The sequence below is a fragment of the Lampris incognitus genome, chromosome 8 (genome assembly GCF_029633865.1).
Source record: "Lampris incognitus isolate fLamInc1 chromosome 8, fLamInc1.hap2, whole genome shotgun sequence".
In the NCBI taxonomy this organism is placed as follows: Eukaryota; Metazoa; Chordata; class Actinopteri; order Lampriformes; family Lampridae; genus Lampris; species Lampris incognitus.
Window position 1 is genome coordinate 61,655,353 of NC_079218.1, and position 22,235 is coordinate 61,677,587.

General features: G+C 45.8%; 1 protein-coding gene across 1 annotated transcript in view; it reads right to left on the bottom strand.

The window, feature by feature from the left end:
• The window catches only part of ik (IK cytokine), a 72,034-nt gene that overhangs the window by 39,286 nt on the left and 10,513 nt on the right, over nucleotides 1–22,235 (bottom strand). Inside the window, exons 5-9 of the mRNA XM_056284549.1 lie at nucleotides 20,267–20,434; nucleotides 7,157–7,271; nucleotides 6,908–6,978; nucleotides 6,424–6,470; nucleotides 854–1,017 (exon numbers count right to left, since the gene is read on the bottom strand). Coding sequence (XP_056140524.1) covers nucleotides 854–1,017; nucleotides 6,424–6,470; nucleotides 6,908–6,978; nucleotides 7,157–7,271; nucleotides 20,267–20,434 — 565 coding nt within the window. The remainder of the gene's footprint in view (nucleotides 1–853; nucleotides 1,018–6,423; nucleotides 6,471–6,907; nucleotides 6,979–7,156; nucleotides 7,272–20,266; nucleotides 20,435–22,235) is intronic.

The following is a 22,235-nucleotide window of genomic DNA, read 5'->3' on the forward strand; positions in this document are numbered from 1 at the left end:
GTGCAGCATCAGCAGTAATGTGGACGTTGTACTGGACCGTTGTGGTGAAGAGGGAGCTGAGCAGAAAGGCAAAGCTCTCAATTTACCAGTCAATCTTCGTTCCAACCCTCACCTATGGTTATGAGCTTTGGGTACTGACCGAAAGCGTGAGATCGCGGATACAAGCAGCTGAAATGAGTTTCCTCCGTACGGTGTCTGGGCTCAGCCTTAGAGATAGGATGAGGAGCTTGGACATCCGGAGGGAGCTCGGAGTAGAGCCGCTGCTCCTTCGTGTTGAAAGGAGCCAGTTGAGGTGGTTCGGACATCTGATTAGGATGCCTCCTGGGCGCCTTCCTTTGGAGGTTTACCAGGCACAGCCAACTGGGAGGAGACCCCGGAGTAGACCCAGAACTTGCCGGTGGGACTACATGTCCAATCTGGCCTGGGAACACCTTGGGATCCCCCAGGAGGAGCTGGAGGGCGTTGCTGGGGAGAGGGACGTCTGGGGTGCCCTACTTAGCTTGCTGCCACCGCGACTCGACCCCGGAGAAGCGGCTGATGATGAATGAATGAATGATTTTAATACTAATATACATACAAGTATACTACTTTACTAATACTATTGAATTATATTAATTTACTAATACTACATAAAAACATACAAATATAGCTTCCCTAAAAGAAAAATAAAATAAGCACTAACAGTTTGTGCTGTTTGCTGTTCTTTGTCATTTTTCAGCACATTTTGGCACAAAGCTGTTAGGGATGTGTTAAGTTTTAATCCATCAGTCCATCCCTTTGTGTAAGCACTATGTGAGTTGGATGTGTTATTGTTATTATCTATACATCTCTGTGTCTATGGGTCCATGTGTACCTCCATGCTGGGACAGTCAGCTTTGCTGCGGATGAGGGTAGTTGGAATATCAGTGTCTGCGTATTCATCATCCAGATCCACCACATAAGCCATCCTCCCTGGCAGGAAGAGCTCATTCCTCTCTGCCTGCCGAGAGCGGAACAACAGACGGTAGATATTCCTTCCTGTATGGCAGAAACACAAACGGAGGCAGATTGAAGGTGGGAAGAGGGAGAGAGAAAAGGGTGGGCAGTGACAACACTTACAGTGCATCTGGAAAGTATTCAAACCCCTTCACTTTCCCCACATTGTGTTATGTTACAGCCTTATTCCAAAATGGATTAAATTCCTTTTTTTCTCATCAATCTACATACAATACCCCATAATGACAAAGCGAAAAAGGTTTTGTAGAAATGTTTGCAAATTTATTAAAAACAAAAAACTGAAATATTGCATGTACATAAGTATTCACACCCTTTACTATGACACTTAAAATTGAGCTCAGGTTCATCCTGTTTCCACTGATCATCCTTGAGATGTTTCTACATCTTGATTGGAGTCCACCTGTAGTAAATTCAATTGATCGGACATGATTTGGAAAGGCACACACCTGTCTATATAAGGCCCCACTGTTGACACTGCATGTCAGAGCAGAAACCAAGCCATGAAGTCAAAGGAATTGTCTGTGGACCTCCGAGACAGGATTGTATCGAGGCACAGATCTGTGGAAGGGTGCAAAAAAATTTCTACAGCTTTGAAGGTCCCGAAGAGCACAGTGGTCTCCATCATTCGTAAATGGAAGAAGTTTGGATCCACCAGTACTCTTCCTAGAGCTGGCTGCCCAGCCAAACTGAGCAATCGGGGGAAAAGGGCCTTGGTCAGGGAGGGGAACCAAGAACCCGATGGTCACTCTGACAGAGCTCTAGTGTTCCTCTGTGGAGATGGGAGAACCTTCCAGAAGGACAACCATCTCTGCAGCACTCCACCAATCAGGCCTTTATGGTAGAGTGGCCAGACGGAAGCCTCTGCCCAGTAAAAGGCACATGACAGCCCGCTTGGAGTTTGCCAGAAAGCACCTAAAGGACTCTCAGACCATGAGAAACAAGATTCTCTGGTCTGATGAAACCAAGATTGAACTCTTCGGCCTGAATGCCAAACATAACGTCTGGAGGAAACCAGGCACCTCTCATCACCTTGCTAATACCATCCCTACAGTGAAGCATGGTGGTGGCTGCATCATGCTGTGGGGATGTTCTTCAGCGGCAGGAACTGGGAGACTAGTCAGGATCGAGGGAAAGATGAATGGAGCAAAGTACAGAGAGATCCTAGATGAAAATCTGCTCCAGAGCACTCAGGACCTCAGACTGGGGCGAAGGTTTACCTTTCAACACAACAATGACCCTAAGCACACAGCCAAGACAACGAAGGAGTGGCTTCGGGACAAGTCTGTGAATGTCCTTGAGTGGCCCAGCCAGAGCCCAGATTTGAACCCCATTGAACATCTCTGGAAAGACCTGAAAATAGCTGTGCGGCGACGCTCCCCATCTAACCTTACAGAGCTCGAGAGGATCTGCAGAGAAGAATGGGAGAAATACCCCAAATATAGGTGTGGCAAGCTTGTAGCTTCACACCCAAGAAGACTTGAGGCTGTAATCGCTGCCAAGGGTGCCTCAACCAAGTACTGAGTAAAGGGTGTGAATACTTATGTACATGCAATATTTCAGTTTTTTATTTTTAATACATTTGCAAAAATTTCTACAAAACCTTTTTCACTTTGTCATTATGGGGTATTGTGTGTAGATTGATGAGGAAAAAAAGGAATTTAATCCATTTTGGAATAAGGTTGTAACATAACAAAATGTGGGGAAAGTGAAGGAGTGTGAAAACTTTCCGGATGCGCTGTATGTTTCCATCCACATGTGCAAATCTTAAATGAATTCCCAAAGTCGGCAAAAGTGTTTGTTTCCTTCAACTACACTGTGGCATTATTCTGAAAGAAAGCTCAACAAGACACCACCAGCAGAGCGTCAGCCAATCAGAATGAGAGATGTCATGTCAAGAGAACTGCATCATACCTCTTCTACAGAGGACATGACATGGCTTATTGAATGAGGGCCCAAATGATGACTGACCCACAATCAAGTCCACCATCCATCTGGCAAGCAGTTCTGAGACTTGTCACCATCTGGCTTTATGAAGCATATCACACTTAATATCATTTATTCCAAAAATCTGTATATCTATCTATCTATCTATCTATCTATCTATCTATCTATCTATCTATCTGTAACCCATATGACATAATGACATATAGCACTACTAATAGTCATTGATTTAGAGGTGTAGTGACATGCTGCTCCTTAAGGGGCGCACTATGTAACTCGCTACGGTAGAGACTGCTACACACAGTCTTCATCTTTTCTTTTTTCCTTTTTGTGATCTTCCCTGAAAATGTGCTCTTGAATCAATGACTGAATTTCATTATACATAGCCTCAGAAAGTTACAGAGTTTAGAGTACTGATATTTTTTGATTCTGAAAAGTGTTATGTGTAATCAGAATTTCATCTGTGAGCTTACAAGATGAAGGTCCATTGAGTTTTAAGTATTTGGAACACCGATTGTTTTTTTTTTAACTACCAGATAGAATTTGGAAGATTGTGATGGCGAGCCCAGCCCAGTGAGACTGTGGACGATCATAGAAGTGGTGGCCTACCGTAGGATCTGTCCCAGGAAACATCTGACAAGCCTGAATCATTCATCCAGACACCAGATAAGAACCCATACACACTAGCCTATTTCCTCTACCAGGGTAGAAATAGTCATCGTTGAAGTATATTCAATACACTCACGGATCAAGAACTGAAGTCTTGGAACAACACATACACTCAAGGACAAGGAACTGAACTTTTCTTTCATCTCAAACTGCTAACACTCATTGAGGGTTGTGATTTGAATGAGGTTTTCTTTGGTTTATTATTTTATTTACTTTAAATACCTCTATTTTGTTTTATTTCAATTTCATGTAAAAGTCAGCGCTGTGTATATTTTGCTGTTGTGAGTAAATACATTGTCAACTGTTCAACTACACATCAACTCCTCTCGTGAATTAGTAAAGGCAAACCCCTCACTGAACCTAGTTAGACTGCCCCTAGTTACTGCTACCCCTAGTTTGCACAGGAGGCGCTACACAAAACTTGGCGAGCCAGCCAGGAGTGTTTTTGAGCTCCTTATTACGTGAAAGTTTAGCAGTTTGACACTTTTGTTGCATTCTATCTGTGAACAGTGATACCAGCGACTTAGGTTTATCTTGTGGTAATAAGAAAACCTAAAATATGGATGTAATTCAATCTGAAAATGTTAAAGTGCCTAATTCTGCCCTGGCTGGAAGCTTGACTGGTGATGAGGTAGACAATGAAGTTATGGAGTACTTAGGAGAGTTTGGTTCTATTGAAAGGATAATTAAAGTCACCAGTTCTGAAGCCCAGTTTAAAGATACAGCCATAGTGGAATTCACATCAGGTGAACCCATTCAGTTTCTTCAGGATACCTTGCCCTGCAAAAGACCCAGCCGTACACCAAATGTTGCCCATCACATTCAGCCTCTGTCTGAGCTGTATGCTGCTGACAAAAGTTCAAGCTTAACCCATTCTTACTTAGCAGAACTGCATGGTACTGCTAAACTAAGTGGAGCAGACTTTGAGACGCTTCTGCTAGATGAACTGGCTAGAATTCAGAAGTCCTCCAAAAACCATGACACAACTGAACCAGACATATTGGCAGTTAGCCAGGAACTGCAGTCCGCTAGCAATACAGCCGAAGTTGAGCCAACAGCTGACAAAAGTCAAACTCCTATAAAAATAGGCACTGATTCGACTCATGACCATGACTCACTACGTACACATAATACACTGTGGCTACATTACATACACATAACGCACTGTGGTCACATTGAATACCCACAATACACTGAGGTATCATTGAATACCAGAAAAGTGTGGACGTCACATGTGGACGTGTGTGGGGGAAACATTTCATTATCATCTAAGTGACCTCATCAGTCTCCGCTGACTGGTGTCCCCACCCTTATAAACAATACAGTGACTGGAGGTGTCCCACCCTTATAAACACCACAGTGGTATAACAAACTGGTGATCGAACACCAGTTTCATTAAAAATTAGTGTGAGCCTTAACTAGTGTTACAGTGGTCATGTGTACTGTTCACAGAGGGCTGGGGATGTTTGCAATAACAGCATTGTAAGATGGTGACAAATGTACTCTTAGCCTCCCCCAGTTCAGGGACGGTCATTCCCTCTTCACACAGATGGCTTCTGTCACATTCTCATCCTTGAAAGAGTGGCCACTGGCCTGAAGATTCAGATGGAGGGCAGGAAGTGAAAAGCAGGATGGACGAGCTGTGCTAGTTCAGACGATATTATGAGAGAAAGGTAGAAACAGGAAGTAAGACATGCTGGACATGGTCCTTATGTTATGAAGAGTGATGTTTTTGACGAAGTGGTCACTGCACACATGCATGTTATCCGACTCCGCTCCTCCCGACCGCAGACGATGGTTCGCAAGCCATTTTTTTCCGGCTAATTCGGTCAATTTCTTGCATTTTTTCCCCCTCATGAACAACAACTTTTGGTACTCAATAAAAACTCCTTGTGGTTTCTCAGTCAATGACGCCAAACAGGCATTTCCGAAGTTTGTGATCATGCTTCCTATGTAGAGAATCACTCCCTGCCCTCCAGCTGTAGTTCCTGACAGTCATATGCAAACAACCTATAGTCATCTGACCGTAGCCTGCACACGCTTCACTGCCTCAACAGAGACTGACTGGCCATCTCTTAATTATGGGCGCAGATATGCAGACTGCACACAAACACACGTTCACACACACACACAAACACACTTTATTATTTAATTAAATCACAGCCTTTTGCAGGTATATAACTGCACAGGCTGACATGGTGATTGTTACTAGATTAACCGTAACCGTGCAGTACTAGTGTAGACCATGCACAGCACTAATGTAGACCACACACAGTACTAGTGTAGACCACGCACAGCTCTAGTGTAGACCATGCAAAGCACTAGTGTAGACCACACAGTAATAGTGTAGACCAAGCACAGCTCTAGTGTAGACCACAACAGCACTAATGTAGACCATGCACAGTACTAGTGCAGACCATGCACAGCACTAGTGTAGACCACGCACAGCATTAGTGTAGACTATGCACAGTACTATAGTAGACCACACACAGCACTAGTGTAGATCATGCACAGTACTAGTGTAGACCACGCACAGTACTAGTATAGACCATGCACAGTACTAGTGTAGACCACGCACAGCACTAGTGTAGACCACGCACAGCTCTAGTCTAGATCACGCACAGCACTAGTGTAGACCACGCACAGCACTAGTGTAGACTAGACCACGCACAGCACTAGTGTAGACCACGCACAGCATGTGTTCTCCAGTGATTTATTTACTGGTTGTCATGGTTATCAATATGACATACAGAGAATCAAATCATGTTACTGTTTAGAGGCCACAGCACCCCCGTTAGGCGATTCAAAGGAACTCACCCAGACGCGTTTTAAATTCAATCTTCTCCTCAGGTTCCACATCTTTCCTGGCATGTACACACACAAAGATGAGATTCTTAGTCTAGCTTAAAAGAGGAATATTAGCCAGAATGCTACAGTAACAAATGTACAGTAATAGACAGACAGATAGATAGATAGATAGATAGACAGATGTATGTTCTTGTCCACAGGGTAATTCATGTTGTTCAGATCAGGTTCATACAGGCAAGAGAATAAATAAATAAATAAATAAATAAATAATGCCACAATAAAAGCAGAAAATATTTTTCAAAGAGAAGCAATGCTTTCCTACTCAGTCTGACATTGTGTGTGTGTGTGGGGGGGGGGCAAGGGGCAATATAAAGCTGGTTGACACAATTTGTCTGTGCATTTGTGATATATGTGTGTCTATATGTTTTGTGTGTGTGTGTGTGTGTGTGTGTGTGTGTGTGTGTGTGTGTGTGTGTGTGTGTGTGTTTATTACTTGACTTCCTTCTGGGTTTTCTCCATCAAGTCCTCCTCTTCTTTCTCCTTACTGGTGATTTCTGCTCTCACCTGATGAAACACACACACACACACACACACACACACACACACACACACACACACACACACACACACACAAAAGCACAGCCAATGAATATATATTATAACTTTACACACACACACACACACACACACATACACACACACACACACACACACACACACACACACACACACACCAGCATACCTTCTGCAGCAAGGCGAAGTCCAGCCCCTTCACCAAATGAGTGTGCTCCATGTCTCCACCCAGAAACTTGGACTCCTGAATCAACTGACGACGCTTCTCTGCTGCAGACTTGTCACTGAGACACAGACAGACAGACAGACAGACAGACAGACAGACAGACAGAAAGACAGACACGGCTAATTGGATAACATTCTACGCTGCTGGTATGTCATTGGTAGTTGTAAGACAAGGTGTTGCACAGCTGAACTGAATGGTTAAAACACACACACACACACACACACACATGTGTGTGTGTGTGTGTGTGTGTATGTATGTATGTATATATATATGTGTGTGTGTGTATATATATATATATGTGTGTGTGTGTGTATATATGTATGTGTGTATATATGTGTATATATGTGTGTGTGAATACACAGTGCATCTGGAAAGTATTCACACCCTTCACTTTCCCCACATTTTGTTATGTTACAGCCTTATTCCAAAATGGATTAAATTCCTTTTTTTTTCTCATCAATCTACACACAATACCCCATAATGACAAAGTGAAAAAGGTTTTGAAGAAATTTTTGCAAATTTATTAAAAATAAAAAACTGAAATATTGCATGCACATAAGTATTCACACCCTTTACTCAGTACTTGGTTGAGGCACCCTTGGCAGCGATTACAGCCTCAAGTCTTCTTGGGTATGAAGCTACAAGCTTGCCACACCTATATTTGGGGTATTTCTCCCATCCTTCTCTGCAGATCCTCTCGAGCTCTGTATGGTTATATGGGGAGCGTCGCTACACAGCTATTTTCAGGTCTTTCCAGAGATGTTCAATGGGGTTCAAGTCTGGGCTCTGGCTGGGCGACTCAAGGACATCCACAGACTTGTCCCGAAGCCACTCCTTCGTTGTCTTGGCTGTGTGCTTAGGGTCGTTGTTGTGTTGAAAGGTAAACCTTCGCCCCAGTCTGAGGTCCTGAGCGCTCTGGAGCAGGTTTTGATCAAGGATCTCTCTGTACTTTGCTCCATTCATCTTTCCCTCGATCCTGACTAGTCTCCCAGTTCCTGCCGCTGAAGAACATCCCCACAGCATGATGCTGCCACCACCATGCTTCACTGTAGGGATGGTATTAGCAAGGTGATGAGAGGTGCCTGGTTTCCTCCAGACGTTATGTTTGGCATTCAGGCCAAAGAGTTCAATCTTGGTTTCATCAGACCAGAGAATCTTGTTTCTCATGGTCTGAGAGTCCTTTAGGTACTTTCTGGCAAACTCCAAGCGGGCTGTCATGTGCCTTTTACTGAGCAGAGGCTTCCGTCTGGCCACTCTACCATAAAGGCCTGATTGGTGGAGGGCTGCAGAGATGGTTGTCCTTCTGGAAGGTTCTCCCATCTCCACAGAGGAACGCTGGAGCTCTGTCAGAGTGACCATCGGGTTCTTGGTCACCTCTCTGACCAAGGCCCTTCTCCCCCGATTGCTCAGTTTGGCTGGGCGGCCAGCTCTAGGAAGAGTACTGGTGGATCCAAACTTCTTCCATTTACGAATGATGGAGACCACTGTGCTCTTCGGGACCTTCAAAGCTGTAGAAACTTTTTTTGTACCCTTCCCCAGATCTGTGCCTCGATACAATCCTGTCTCGGAGGGCCACAGACAATTCCTTTGACTTCATGGCTTGGTTGCTGCTCTGACATGCACTGTCAACAGTGGGACCTTATATAGACAGGTGTGTGCCTTTCCAAATCATGTCCAATCCATTGAATTTACTACAGGTGGACTCCAATCAAGATGTAGAAACATCTCAAGGATGATCAGTGGAAACAGGAGGAACCTGAGCTCGATTCTGAGTGTCATAGCAAAGGGTGTGAATACTTATGTACATACAATATTTCAGTTTTTTTATTTTTAATAAATTTGTAAAGATTTCTACAAAACCTTTTTCACTTTGTAATTATGGGGCATTGTGTGTAGATTGATGAGAAAAAAAGGAATTTAATCCATTTTGGAATAAGGCTGTAACATAACAAAATGTGGGGAAAGTGAAGAGGTGTGAATACTTTCCGGATGCTCTGTATATACACACACACACACACACACACACACACAGATGAGTGTGTGTGTATGTATATGTGTGTGTGTATATATATGTGTGTGTGTGTGTGTGTGTGTATATATATATACACGTGTGTGTGTGTGTGTGTAGATATATATATATATATATACGTGTGTGTATATGTATATATGTGTGTGCGCGCGCACGTGTGTGTGTGTATATATATATATACATATATATATGTGTGTGTATGTATGTATTTAGTACGTGTGTATATATGTGTATGTGTATATATGTGTATATATACGTATATGTGTCTATACACACACACACACATATATATATACACAGTGTGTGTGTATGTGTGTCTATGTATGTATGTATGTATATATTTTTTCCAAAACCGTCAATGGAGTTGAGTGCTCGACTAATGAGGAGCAGAATATCAACATGGATACAGGAAAAAAAGTTTTAATACATAGCAGTAAAGGCCTGTTTCGTGCGTTTCGATGAGTGCGAGACGCACGAAACAGGCCTTTACTGCTATGCATTAAAACCTTTTTTCCTGTATCCGTGTTGATATATACATATAAACTTAGCACAAAAAGTAAGGAAATTTGTATTTGGTAGATTATTTCTTTGGCAAATTGTTCATGGGCGCAACCTACATACTCAGCTCTGCTGCTTGTCCCACAAATGCATGTTCCTTACAAATGTGGCCCCATTTAAAAGGGGAGAGAAAAAAAAACAGGCTTTCCAACGGTATAAGATTTATTGCCAAGAAGCATTGTTACAACAAAGAAATGATCTACCAAACACAAATTTCCTTACTTTTTGTGCTTAGTGTATATATACACTCACCGGCTACTTTATTAGGCACACCTGTCCAACTGCTCGTTAACGCACATTTCTAATCAGCCAATCACATGGCAGCAACTCAATGCATTTAGGCATGTAGACATGGTCAAGACGATCTGCGGCAGTTCAAACCGAGCATCAGAATGGGGAAGAAAGGTGATTTAAGTGACTTTGAACGTGGCATGGTTGTTGGTGCCAGACGGGCTGGTCTGAGTATTTCAGAAACTGCTGATCTACTGGGATTTTCACGCACAACCATCTCTAGGGTTTACAGAGAATGGTCCGAAAAAGAGAAAATATCCAGTGAGCGGCAGTTCTGTGGGCGAAAATGCCTTGTTGGTGCCAGAGATCAGAGGAGAATGGCCAGACTGGTTCGAGCTGATAGAAAGGCAACAGTAACTCAAATAGCCACTCATTACAACCGAGGTATGCAGAAGAGCATCTCTGAACGCACAACACGTCGAACCTTGAGGCAGATGGGCTACAGCAGCAGAAGACCACACCGGGTGCCACTCCTGTCAGCTAAGAACAGGAAACTGAGGCTACAATTCGCACAGGCTCACCAAAATTGGACAATAGAAGATTGGAAAAACGTTGCCTGGTCTGATGAGTCTCGATTTCTGCTGCGACATTCGGATGGTAGGGTCAGAATTTGGCGTCAACAACATGAAAGCATGGATCCATCCTGCCTTGTATCAACGGTTCAGGCTGGTGGCGGTGGTGTAATGGTGTGGGGGATATTTTCTTGGCACACTTTGGGCCCCTTAGTACCAATTGAGCATCGTGTCAATGCCACAGCCTACCTGAGTATTGTTGCTGACCATGTCCATCCCTTTATGACCACAGTGTTCCCATCTTCTGATGGCTACTTCCAGCAGGATAACGCGCCATGTCATAAAGCTCGAATCATCTCAGACTGGTTTCTTGAACATGACAATGAGTTCACTGTACTCAAATGGCCTCCACAGTCACCAGATCTCAATCCAATAGAGCACCTTTGGGATGTGGTGGACCGGGAGATTCGCATCATGGATGTGCAGCCGACAAATCTGCAGCAACTGCATGATGTTATCATGTCAGTATGGACCAAACTCTCTGAGGAATGTTTCCAGTACCTTGTTGAATCTATGCCACGAAGGATTAAGGCAGTTCTGAAGGCAAAAGGGGGTCCAACCCGGTACTAGCAAGGTGTACCTAATAAAGTGGCCAGTGAGTGTATATATATATATATATATATATATATATATATATATATATATATATAGTGACGACCCCTCTGCTCCACTAGGGGCGCCTGTGGTTTTGTGTTCCTCTTTGTCTTGCAGGATCTTGGCCAGGGGCGGAGGCTTTTAATTTTGCTCATGAGCTGAGTATGGACTAACACGTTTATTTCGTTTTTCTTTACCGTTTTTTAAAAAAAAAAAATGTGCCTGGGCAAAATTGCACACTCGTCTGGTCTCCCATCTTTGTCGCAGCCTACGAGCTGGGCTGTGACATATGGGGGCTCGTCCTTTGTTGATCCCGTATTGATGTGATGTCAGGTCAGCTGTAGCGTAAGTAAGCTGGGCGCCTTGTTTTGAGAATGAGTTGCACAGTCTGTTGTTGGGAGACATTGACGAGTGTGATAAATGGTTGTTTGTTGTTTTGATTCAATGTAAGCAGCTATACTGGGTAAGGAGCCGCTGATTTGCTCTGGGGTGTTTGGTTGTGTTGCCACGCTGGTTATGCTGGTGTTTTTGTGGCATTGAGTTCTGTCGGTCCTGTGCACGCCGTAGTAAATTGCTGTTGTTCTGTCCCTGGTTAGGTTTCAGAGCGGGTTCCCTTCGGAATTCGTTTGGGTGGTTGTTGGTGTGGAGAAAACGTGGTTGGAGCAGTTGTTTTGGGGGCATGTCCAAAGCTGCAGGTGGGTCGCCATTTTATGGTTGCTTCACGGGGCTTTTGGGTTTAAATGCGTAAGTACCCACCACAAGTAGCACCTGAAGACTAGGGGGGAGCTTAGTTAGACTCTGGATAGGCAGTTAGAGGGACAGTGCTGCTGTGAAATTTTTTGGGCTATGTGTTGGGGCTATGTGAGTTCATTGTGCTGTGGGTAAGATTTGTAACCTGTTTTTTTTTTGTTTTTTTTGCATCGGCAGTTTTGATGGGGTTTGGGCAGGTAAATTGTGTTTATGTCATGACTAGTGTGGAGGATTTTTTGAGAGCTCCGTCAGAGAAGTTTTTGGAGCACTGTTCGAGGGAGCAGTTGTTGAAAATCCCCGAGCATTTTAAATTGGAAGTCGGTAATAAGAGAATGAAGGAGAACGTTAAAGCTATTATTAAAGCTAACTTGACTGAACTGGGAGTCGTTACACCAAAGTTGTATGCTGTTGGTCCTGGGCTGGAAACTTTCACTGCGCCTGGCCCTGGTGAGGCTGGTTTAACTTTCAAGCAGAGGAAAGAGCTGCGTCTTTTACAAACTGAGAGAGAGCGTGAGAGAGAGCGTGCTCAAACTGAGAGAGAGCGTGCTCAAATTGAGAGGGAAAAACTGGCTGTCGAGAAGTTGACGAGGAAGGCAGAAATGAAAAGACTTGAGGTGGAGTAGCGGAGGTTAAGTTCGAGTGCATCTGTTACCAGTGCGGGCCATGCCTCTTTTCCTGTTCCTGGTAAATCTAACAGTGCCTCTGGTTCTTTTGATGTTGCCAGTAGTCTACAGTTGGTTCCTCAGTTTTGCGAACGGGACCCAGATACTTTTTTCTCCCTTTTTGAGAGTGTAGCTGAGAGTAGAGAGCAGTCAGACTCTGACCGCACACTACTTTTTTAGTGTGCGCTAACAGGTAAAGGCAGGAGGCTTATTCTGCTCTCACTGTGGCTGAGAGTAAAGTTTATGCAACGGTCAAGGCTGCAGTGTTGAGGGCTTACGAGTTGGTGCATGAGACATACCGCCAGAGGTTTCGGACATGGGAGAAGTCTGGGAAGCAGATGCATGTTGAGTTCGCCAGGGAGCTGGTTACCCATTTTAGTCGATGGTGTACAGCTTTGAAAGTTGATACTTATGATGCTTTGTGTGATTTGGTTTTTCCGGAGCAGTTCAAAAATTCTGTTCTGAGGCACACTGCCGTATATCAACGAACACAAGGTGCAGACTGCTGTGGAGGCAGCTAAGCTGGCAGATGAGTATGTGGTTCTGACGCACAGGGGTGACCATGAGCATCATGCTCGTGATGATGGCAGCAAGTTTCGTGTAGCAGGTAAGTGGGAGGAAAGAACTAGTCCTCGCCTGAGTGGGCCAGAACGGGCTACACGGGGCCAGATGTATGTTGACGCAACCAAATTTTGCAATTCTTGCAAAGACAGGGAACATTGGCAAGCTGACTGTCCTAGACTTGGGAATAGTGGCACGCCGGGGAAGTCTGCTGCGTGTGCTGTTTCTGTGCAACATAGCAGTCCTGTAATTTCTCCTTGTCACCAGGTGAGAGCTGAGGCAAGTTGTAAGTTGGAGGAGTCAGAGTTCTATGCGTTCGTGTCTCACGGCTGCATGTCACTGGTGGGGAGTGACGTCACCATGCCGGTAAAAATTCTGAGAGATACTGGGGCTTTTGATTCATACATCGTGAGCTCTGTGTTGCCTTTTTTCTCAGGAAACTGATACGGGAGATTATGTTTTGATGCAGGGGATGGGGTTAATTGTGTTGCCTGTTCCACTGCATAGGCTGGTGCTTAACTGTGGTTTGGTCCAAGGTGAGGTTGCCATGGGCATCCGTCTTGCACTGCCAATTGAGGGCGTGGACATAATTTTAGGGAACGGCCTGGCTGGTAGCCATGTGTGGGCCGATGCAGGGTTATTGTGTGGAGTTGAACCAGGACTGGGAAGAAGGGCTGCCATGGTTACTGCTGGCTGCCAGGGAGGTGGTGAAAGAAAACACCAGGTTTAGCCCTAATGAGCTTGTTTCTGGGCATACAGTACGTGGGCCACTCACTCTGCTGCGTGACGGTGTAGTGCACCTACCTTGGTAAGGTAGTCGGGCAGGGGACCGTGCGTCCAGTAAGGCAAAAGTGCAATTGAGCAGTATCCAGTGTCAGCAACCAAGAAGGAACTTCAGTGTTTTCTGGGTCTTGGGGGTTACTACCACAGTTTTTGTAAAAACTTTTCAACTGTGCTAGCTCCTTTGATTTTGTTTTTTCAGCTTTATTGTTTGGATATCTGCCACATTAAAGGCTTTGAAAATATTGTGGCAGATGCTTTGTCAACAGCACCCTGCTCTTAAGTTGTACTGTACTGTTTAATGTGTAACCTCTCTGGCCTTCTGTCTCTCTTTGTCATGCTTAAATGCTTCTCCAGATGCAGGGGTTGCTGGGTTGTAGCATGTAGCTGGTTGGTTGGGGGAGACTCTTTAAGACCCGGTCTGTACAGACATGTATATGGTTAAGAGCAGTTAAGCTATAAAGTTGTGCCTAGTCACTATTTTGATTTTTGAAGTAGCTGTGGTCTGCCGGCTCCCAGGTGGGAATCCCATTTTTATGGGGAGCGGGGAAGGGAGTGTGATGACCCCTCCACTCCACTAGGGGCACGTGTGGTTTTGTGTTCTTTGTCTTTCAGGATCTTGGTCAGGGGCGGAGGCTCGTCATTTTACTCATGAGCTGAGTACGGATTACCACGTTTATTTCGTTGTTCTTTTTTTTTTTTTTTTAAATAAATGTGCTTGGGCAAAATTGCAAACTCGTCTGGTCTCCCATCTTTGTCACAGCCTACAAGCCGGGCTGTGACTATATATATATAGGTTGAACCACATTTGCAGCTGATGAGTGCGAGACGCACGAAACAGGCCTGTACTGCAATGCATTAAAACTTTTTTCCCTGTATCCGTGTATATATATATATATATATATATTAGTGGTGGGACTTGATTAAAAAAAAATTAATCAAATTAATTATGGGCTTTGTAATTAATTAATCGTAATTAGTCACATTTTAATTGCAAATCGATATTTGACACCAGAAGCAACATTTTTCAATTCAAACAGGTCTTGGTAGATGACTAAATCAATGAATAGACACATACATAAGTGTAAACAACAAAATCCTGTTTATTTTGTTCAAAACAAGTTCGTTTTGTAAACACAGTACTTTTTGTAACCCCTGATCTTCTACCACTGAAAGTGGTCTACAGTCCACAGCAATCAATTTGGCCAGTGAGTTTGTTAATTTATCAGACGTGGACTTACTCATCTTGGCTTTGAAACCCGTCATCTGGTGGAGAGTCGGTTGGCGACTCTGCTTGGTTGTACTAGGAGCACTAGCGTTAGCGTTAGCTGCGGTGTTCGTACTAGCTGCAACGTGTTTCGCATTTAGGTGGTACCGGAGGCTTGAATAACTGCGGTGGAATGCAAACTCTTTGTTGCAGAGTCTGCACACACAGTGCTCTTATCCAGGCTTCCATCCGACCGCTTTTTAAATGTAAATTTCCCATCCACAGAGCTAAGCAACGCGGTGTCATCCTTGTCGTCTATCACATCTCTTGTTAGCATACTAACTTGTTAGCCTGACCTACTCCGCCTTCCGCTTGACTGACGTCACTCGGTGTATCGGTATAATCCATATGCCAGAAACGAGTGCACTGAGAAGCGTTCCGTGTTGACTGGAGTGTAAAAATAAAACGCGATAAAATGTGTTAATTTTTTTTAACACCGTTATTTTTCCTATAATTAATTATCGAATTAACGCGTTAAATTCCCAGCTCTAATGTATATATATATATATATATATATATATATATATATATATATATATATATATATATATATATCAAGTGGTTGTTGCTGCTTCACCAAAACGTTATTAAATTATGAGTCTAACATGTAAAACCAGGTACGCCTGAATTCGGGCTTGTTGCTGGAAAGCTCAGCCATATGTAATGTTAAGCAAACTGGGAAAAAAAAAACTAGAAAAAGGGGGGGAAATTGCGGGTGGGTGTCACTTTGGTACCGAATATGAGCCGTGGTTTGGTCTTGGGTGGGGGTGGGTGTGTGTGTGTCTTCTTGGCCACTCTCCAGCCGGCTCCACTCCTGCATTGGTCTTGCTGTACCTTGCTATTTTCTCCCAACTGTGGAATGCATATGCAGCACACACACCAAATAACAGGTCTAGGGCTTGTGGGACAGGTGAGGGGAGGTGCGGGCCATCGAGTGGAGGTGAGGTGGGGGGTTGAGATCTTGCCCGTGACGCTCCTACCCCTGGTTGAACCTCGACAATGTCCCGAAATTTTAATCTCAATCACACTAGCTTAGTACACAGGCATATTCACACAAATCATGCTCCAAACAGCGCCCACTAGTGGTTTAGGGTTAGCTGGGCGGGAGGGGTGTGAGTGGTTCAGGCCTGATCAGCCTGGATGACTCACACCATTTGAACAACATAAATGACATGAGCGCACAATAAGTACTGGGACTACTGGGATGGGCGGGTTGGTGTTGCTGCATGGTCGGCCTCCTGCCATCAGTGCTGGGTGGTGTCCTTCCTGCTGCATTCCGGCAGGGCTGCGGGGAGCGCTGCCAGGTGCTTTCTGGGGCCCCTGGGTGGTAGCTCATTGGTGTGGGTGTGAGCTACGGAGCAGGGGCAACTTTCAGACCTGCTCCCAATGCGTGGCTTTTCTGTGATGGATGCTACAGGTGCAGGAGGCAGTGGGGGGACCACATGTCTGGCTGTCCACGGGCATTGGAGGACCCTGTCCACCCTGGGGTGGGGGGTTGCCATTGTGTGGCCTGGATCGGGTGTATTTAGCTATGTGGGTGTATGCTCAATGCGTGCAGCTGGATGGGACGACTACCCGTCGGGTATGGATAGGCATGGGGGCCCCTCCTTGCCTGCCTGCTGGTCGGGCAGTCCTGGTGGTGCATCGGTCTGTTGGTGGTGGGGCCCGGCGGTGGTCTGTGCTTGCCGTCTGTGACTCAGGTCCCATGCCTGCGGTTGTGCCCTGTGGCTGAGTCTGGGGGTTGGCAGTAGGGGTGTGCCTCAGGGATTGGGGCCCAACTTGTGCTCTGGGGAACTGGTTTGTTATCCTTGGGGGCGTGTTGCTCTGTGGGCTCCTGGCCCTCCTGTGGGCGCGGTGTTCATCTGCAGTTGTTATGCTTTGGACTCCGGCTGTTCTCTTAGTCGTGGGGTGTCTGCACGACTGTGGAGCATGTGGGTAGCTGCAGAACCTGTGTGCTGCTCGGAGACACTATGATAACGTGCACATACAAACTGCTAGCATCTGCCACACACACTCCCTGGATTACATCCCCCTTCTTACTCCTTTCTCCCCCTTTTTTCTATCTTCCCTTTATCGCTACAACTGCTATCCTAAACTGATATCGATAAGACGAATTTAATTACGTCCAACACACGTCAGCGTCTGTTTCTATGACCATGTGATCATTAATTTCTGAGTTTCCTGCTTTCACTTGTGGTGACTGTCCCTCTCCTGGAGCAGCGATGCTGACTGATGGTTGTTTGTGGTGACTGTCCCCTTCCTGGAACAGCGATGGTGACTGATGATTGTTTGTGGTGACTGTCCCCCCTCCTGGAGGAGCGATGCTGATTGATGGTTGTTTGTGGTGACTGTCCCCCTCCTGGAACAGCGATGCTGATTGATGGTTGTTTGTGGTGACTGTCCCCCTCCTGGAACAGCGATGGTGACTGATGGTTGTTTGTGGTGACTGTCCCCCCTCCTGGAGGAGCGATGCTGATTGATGGTTGTTTGTGGTGACTGTCCCCCTCCTGGAACAGCGATGCTGATTGATGGTTGTTTGTGGTGACTGTCCCCCTCCCGGAGGAGCGATGCTGATTGATGGTTGTTTGTGGTGACTGTCCCCCTCCCGGAGGAGCGATGCTGATTGATGGTTGTTTGTGGTGACCGTCCCCCTCCTGGAGGAGCGATGCCGACTGATGGTTGTTTGTGGTGACTGTCCCCCTCTTGGAGGAGCGATGCCGACTGATGGTTGTTTGTGGTGACTGTCCCCCTCTTCGAGGAGCGATGCCGACTGATGGTTGTTTGTGGTGACTGTCCCCCTCTTCGAGGAGCGATGCCGACTGATGGTTGTTTGTGGTGACTGTCCCCCTCTTCGAGGAGCGATGCTGACTGATGGTTGTTTGAGGTGACTGCCCCCTCTTGGAGGAACGACGCTGATTGATGGTTGTTTGTGGTGACTGTCCCCCTCCTGGAGGAGCGATGCCGACTGATGGTTGTTTGTGGTGACTGTCCCCCTCTTGGAGGAGCGATGCCGACTGATGGTTGTTTGTGGTGACTGTCCCCCTCTTCGAGGAGCGATGCTGACTGATGGTTGTTTGAGGTGACTGCCCCCTCTTGGAGGAACGACGCTGATTGATGGTTGTTTGTGTTGACTGTCCCCCTCCTGGAGGAGAGATGCTGACTGATGGTTGTTTGTGGTAACTGTCCCCCTCTTGGAGGAGCAATGCTGACTGATGGTTGTTTGTGGTGACTGTCCCCCTCCTGAAGGAGTGATGCTGACTGATGGTTGTTTGTGGTGACTGTCCCCCTCCTGGAACAGCGATGCTGATTGATGGTTGTTTGTGGTGACTGTCCCCCTCCCGGAGGAGCGATGCTGATTGATGGTTGTTTGTGGTGACTGTCCCCCTCTTGGAGGAGCGAGACTGATTGATGGTTGTTTGTGGTGACTGTCCCCCTCTTCGAGGAGCGATGCTGACTGATGGTTATTTGTGGTGACTGTCCCCCTCTTGGAGGAGTGATGCCGACTGATGGTTGTTTGTGGTGACTGTCCCCCTCTTCGAGGAGCGATGCTGACTGATGGTTGTTTGAGGTGACTGCCCTCTCTTGGAGGAACGACGCTGATTGATGGTTGTTTGTGTTGACTGTCCCCCTCCTGGAGGAGCGATGCTGACTGATGGTTGTTTGTGGTGACTGTCCCCCTCTTGGAGGAGCGATGCTGATTGATGGTTGTTTGTGGTGACTGTCCCCCTCTTGGAGGAGCGATGCTGATTGATGGTTGTTTGTGGTGACTAGGGCTGAACGATTTGGGAAAAATATCTAACTGCGATTTTTCTGACAGAAATTGCGATTGCAATTTGATTTGTGTATAATTTTTGAAAATCAAACTTCAGCTCAGTATTCACTGTATAATAAATTTAAAACGTGATGGAGCCTCACCACTTGAGAACATTGAAATATTAATTGCTCTTTATAATATTCCAGGGAGGAGAGTGAAAATATATGGATTCAAAATGTATTTATTAAAACAAAAAATGGTATAGAAGCACGTATCTTTTGTCCATCGTTTTTATGAGATTTCGAAAGCCCTCTTTGGACACCGTATTTATTGCCAACATGTCTTTGGCGAGGTAATGAGTGATGGCGCTTGATATCTCGCTCTTGTGGTGACTGTCCCCCTCCTGGAGCAGCGACGCTGACTGATGGTTGTTTAGCTGTGTTTCCCAACCCAGTCCTCAAGGAACCCCTATCCTGCAGATTTTCTTTGCAACCCTGAATAGGTACCTGTTTGTAGTTATTCAACCAATCAGCAATGAATTATGTCAGATGTTGCACACCTTGCATAATTAAGTGCTATGAGATGATTGGTTGAGTAAGTACAAGCAGGGCTACCTATGCAGGGTTACAATGAAAATCTGCAGGATAGGGGTTCCTTGAGGACTGGGTTGGGAAATGCTGGTTTAGCTGATCAAACATGCAGCAGAGGGGGACGGTGGCAGCTATTCATGTAAAAAACCCTGTTCATGCCATAGATCATATGAAGGATGGAGTTACTGTACGTGGTACTTGATCACTAATAAAGATTGCCTTTGCAGGTGGAGAACCTGAACTCCACCTGCAGATCAGCTCTGTCCAGGATAAATCGGCATGCAAATTCCCTGTGTAGTATGCCGAGCCTACAATAGTAGCAGTAATAATAGTACTATAAGTAGTACTAGTAGTCCAGCTCTGGAATTTGTTGTCATACTGATCAGTTCTAGCAAGTAGTACTAGTGGTGGTAGCAGTAGTAGTTAGTAGTGGAGGTGGTGGTGGTGGTAGTAGAAGTCAAAGTACTAGTATCAGCAGAAGTAGCTGTGGTGGAACTAGCAATAGTGGGGCTAGTAGTAGTAGTAATCTCAGTAGTAGTAACTGCAGTAACAGTAATTTCAAAAGTAACAGTAGTCACACCATTACAGTAATAGTGCTATTAGTACTGCAGTAGCAGTAGTAGTAGTAGTAGCAGTAGTACTCACGCCTCTGCAGTAGGTCCTACAGCTCTGTAGTTTGCTGTGGTGCTGATGAGTTCGGTTTCTTCGTAATCTTTGTTGACTCCATCTCTCCTCTCTCTGGCCCGGTCTCTGTACTTCTCTGCCAGCTCTCTCTCTCTCTCCATCTCCTGCTGTCGCAACTTTGCATAGTAGCTAGTATTCAAAAGAGTAAGAATTACATTAAGTACTCACAACAACATGTACCCTACCAAGTACCAAATATTAACTACTACAGTAAAGATACAAAAACTGCTTTACAGGCACTGTCCTGTCACCAGTCATTGTGTAGATTGTACCTACAGAAACAGCTCAGGTGTGTGCTACTGGACAAGCACACCTTTATCTCTTGTGCCATGTCCACACAACATGTCTGTTCACACCAAGTCCCAGACCACAAAACCACACAACTGTACCACATATTTGCAAAACCCTTTTTTTGCACCAAAGCATTCACACCAGCATTCACACCGGCATTCACATCAGCATTCACACCATCATTCACACCAGCAATCACACAGGCATTCACACCAGCATTAACACCATCATTCACACCAGCAGTCATATCAGCATTCACACCAGCAGTCACATCCGCATTCACGCCGGCATTCACACCGGCATTCACGCCGGCATTCACGCCAGCATTCACGCCGGCATTCACGCCAGCATTCACGCCGGCATTCACACCATCATTCACACCAGCAGTCACACAGGCATTCACACCAGCATTAACACCATCATTCACAACAGCATTCACACCAGCAGTCACATCGGCATTCACGCCGGCATTCACATCAGCATTCACACCAGCATTCACATCAGCATTCACACCAGCAGTCATATCAGCATTCACACCAGCAGTCACATCCGCATTCACACCGGCATGCACATCAGCATTCACACCGGCATTCACATCAGCATTCACACCGGCATTCACGCCGGCATTCACACCGGCATTCACGCCGGCATTCACGCCAGCATTCACGCCAGCATTCACGCCGGCATTCACACCAGCATTCACATCAGCATTTACACCAGCAGTCACATCGGCATTCACACCGGCATGCACATCGGCATTCACACCGGCATTCACACCGGCATTCACATCAGCATTTACACCAGCATTCACATCAGCATTCACACCGGCATTCACACCAGAATTCCTACCAGCATTCACGCCGGCCATTCACACCAGCATTCACACCAGCAGTCACATCAGCATTCACACCAGCAGTCACATCAGCATTCACGCCAGCATTCCTACCAGCATTCACACCAGCAGTCACATCAGCATTCACACCAGCAGTCACACCAGCATTCACGCCAGCATTCACACCGGCATTCACATCAGCATTCAAACCAGCATTCACGCCGGCATTCACATAAGTTAACATGAAGGACACTAATCACAGTCACAGCTGGACATCGTCTCAGCAGCTACAGTAAAACATGAGCTGGCCTGTCTTACCTTTATGTCATTAAGTTAACATGAAGGACAGTCATTCCACTACAGTCACTATCTATGAAAACCGGGACATTAATCACGTCTCCCAGCAGGTGGAAAAAGGGCTGGTTTTTCACCATGTCACAGCAGTGCAGAAGGGGAGATACGCCCGGTGGAGATCTGCAGTCTACTGAGTGCACTCTCCTAGCTGTTGTTGTGCCATGTGGTGTGTGTGTGTGTGTGTGCGCAGTGTGGTTGTTTGCCATGTGGTGAGTGTGTACAGTGTGGTTGTTGTGCCATGTGGTGTGTGTGTGTGCAGTGTGGTTGTTGTGCCATGTGGTGTGTGTGTGTGCAGTGTGGTTGTTGTGCCATGTGGTGTCTGTGTGCAGTGTGGTTGTTGTGCCATGCGGTGTGTGTGTGCAGTCTGATTGTTGTGTTATGTGGCGTGTGCGTGCAGTCTGGTTGTTGTGCTATGTGGTGAGTGTGTGTGCAGTCTGGCTGTTGTGCCATGTG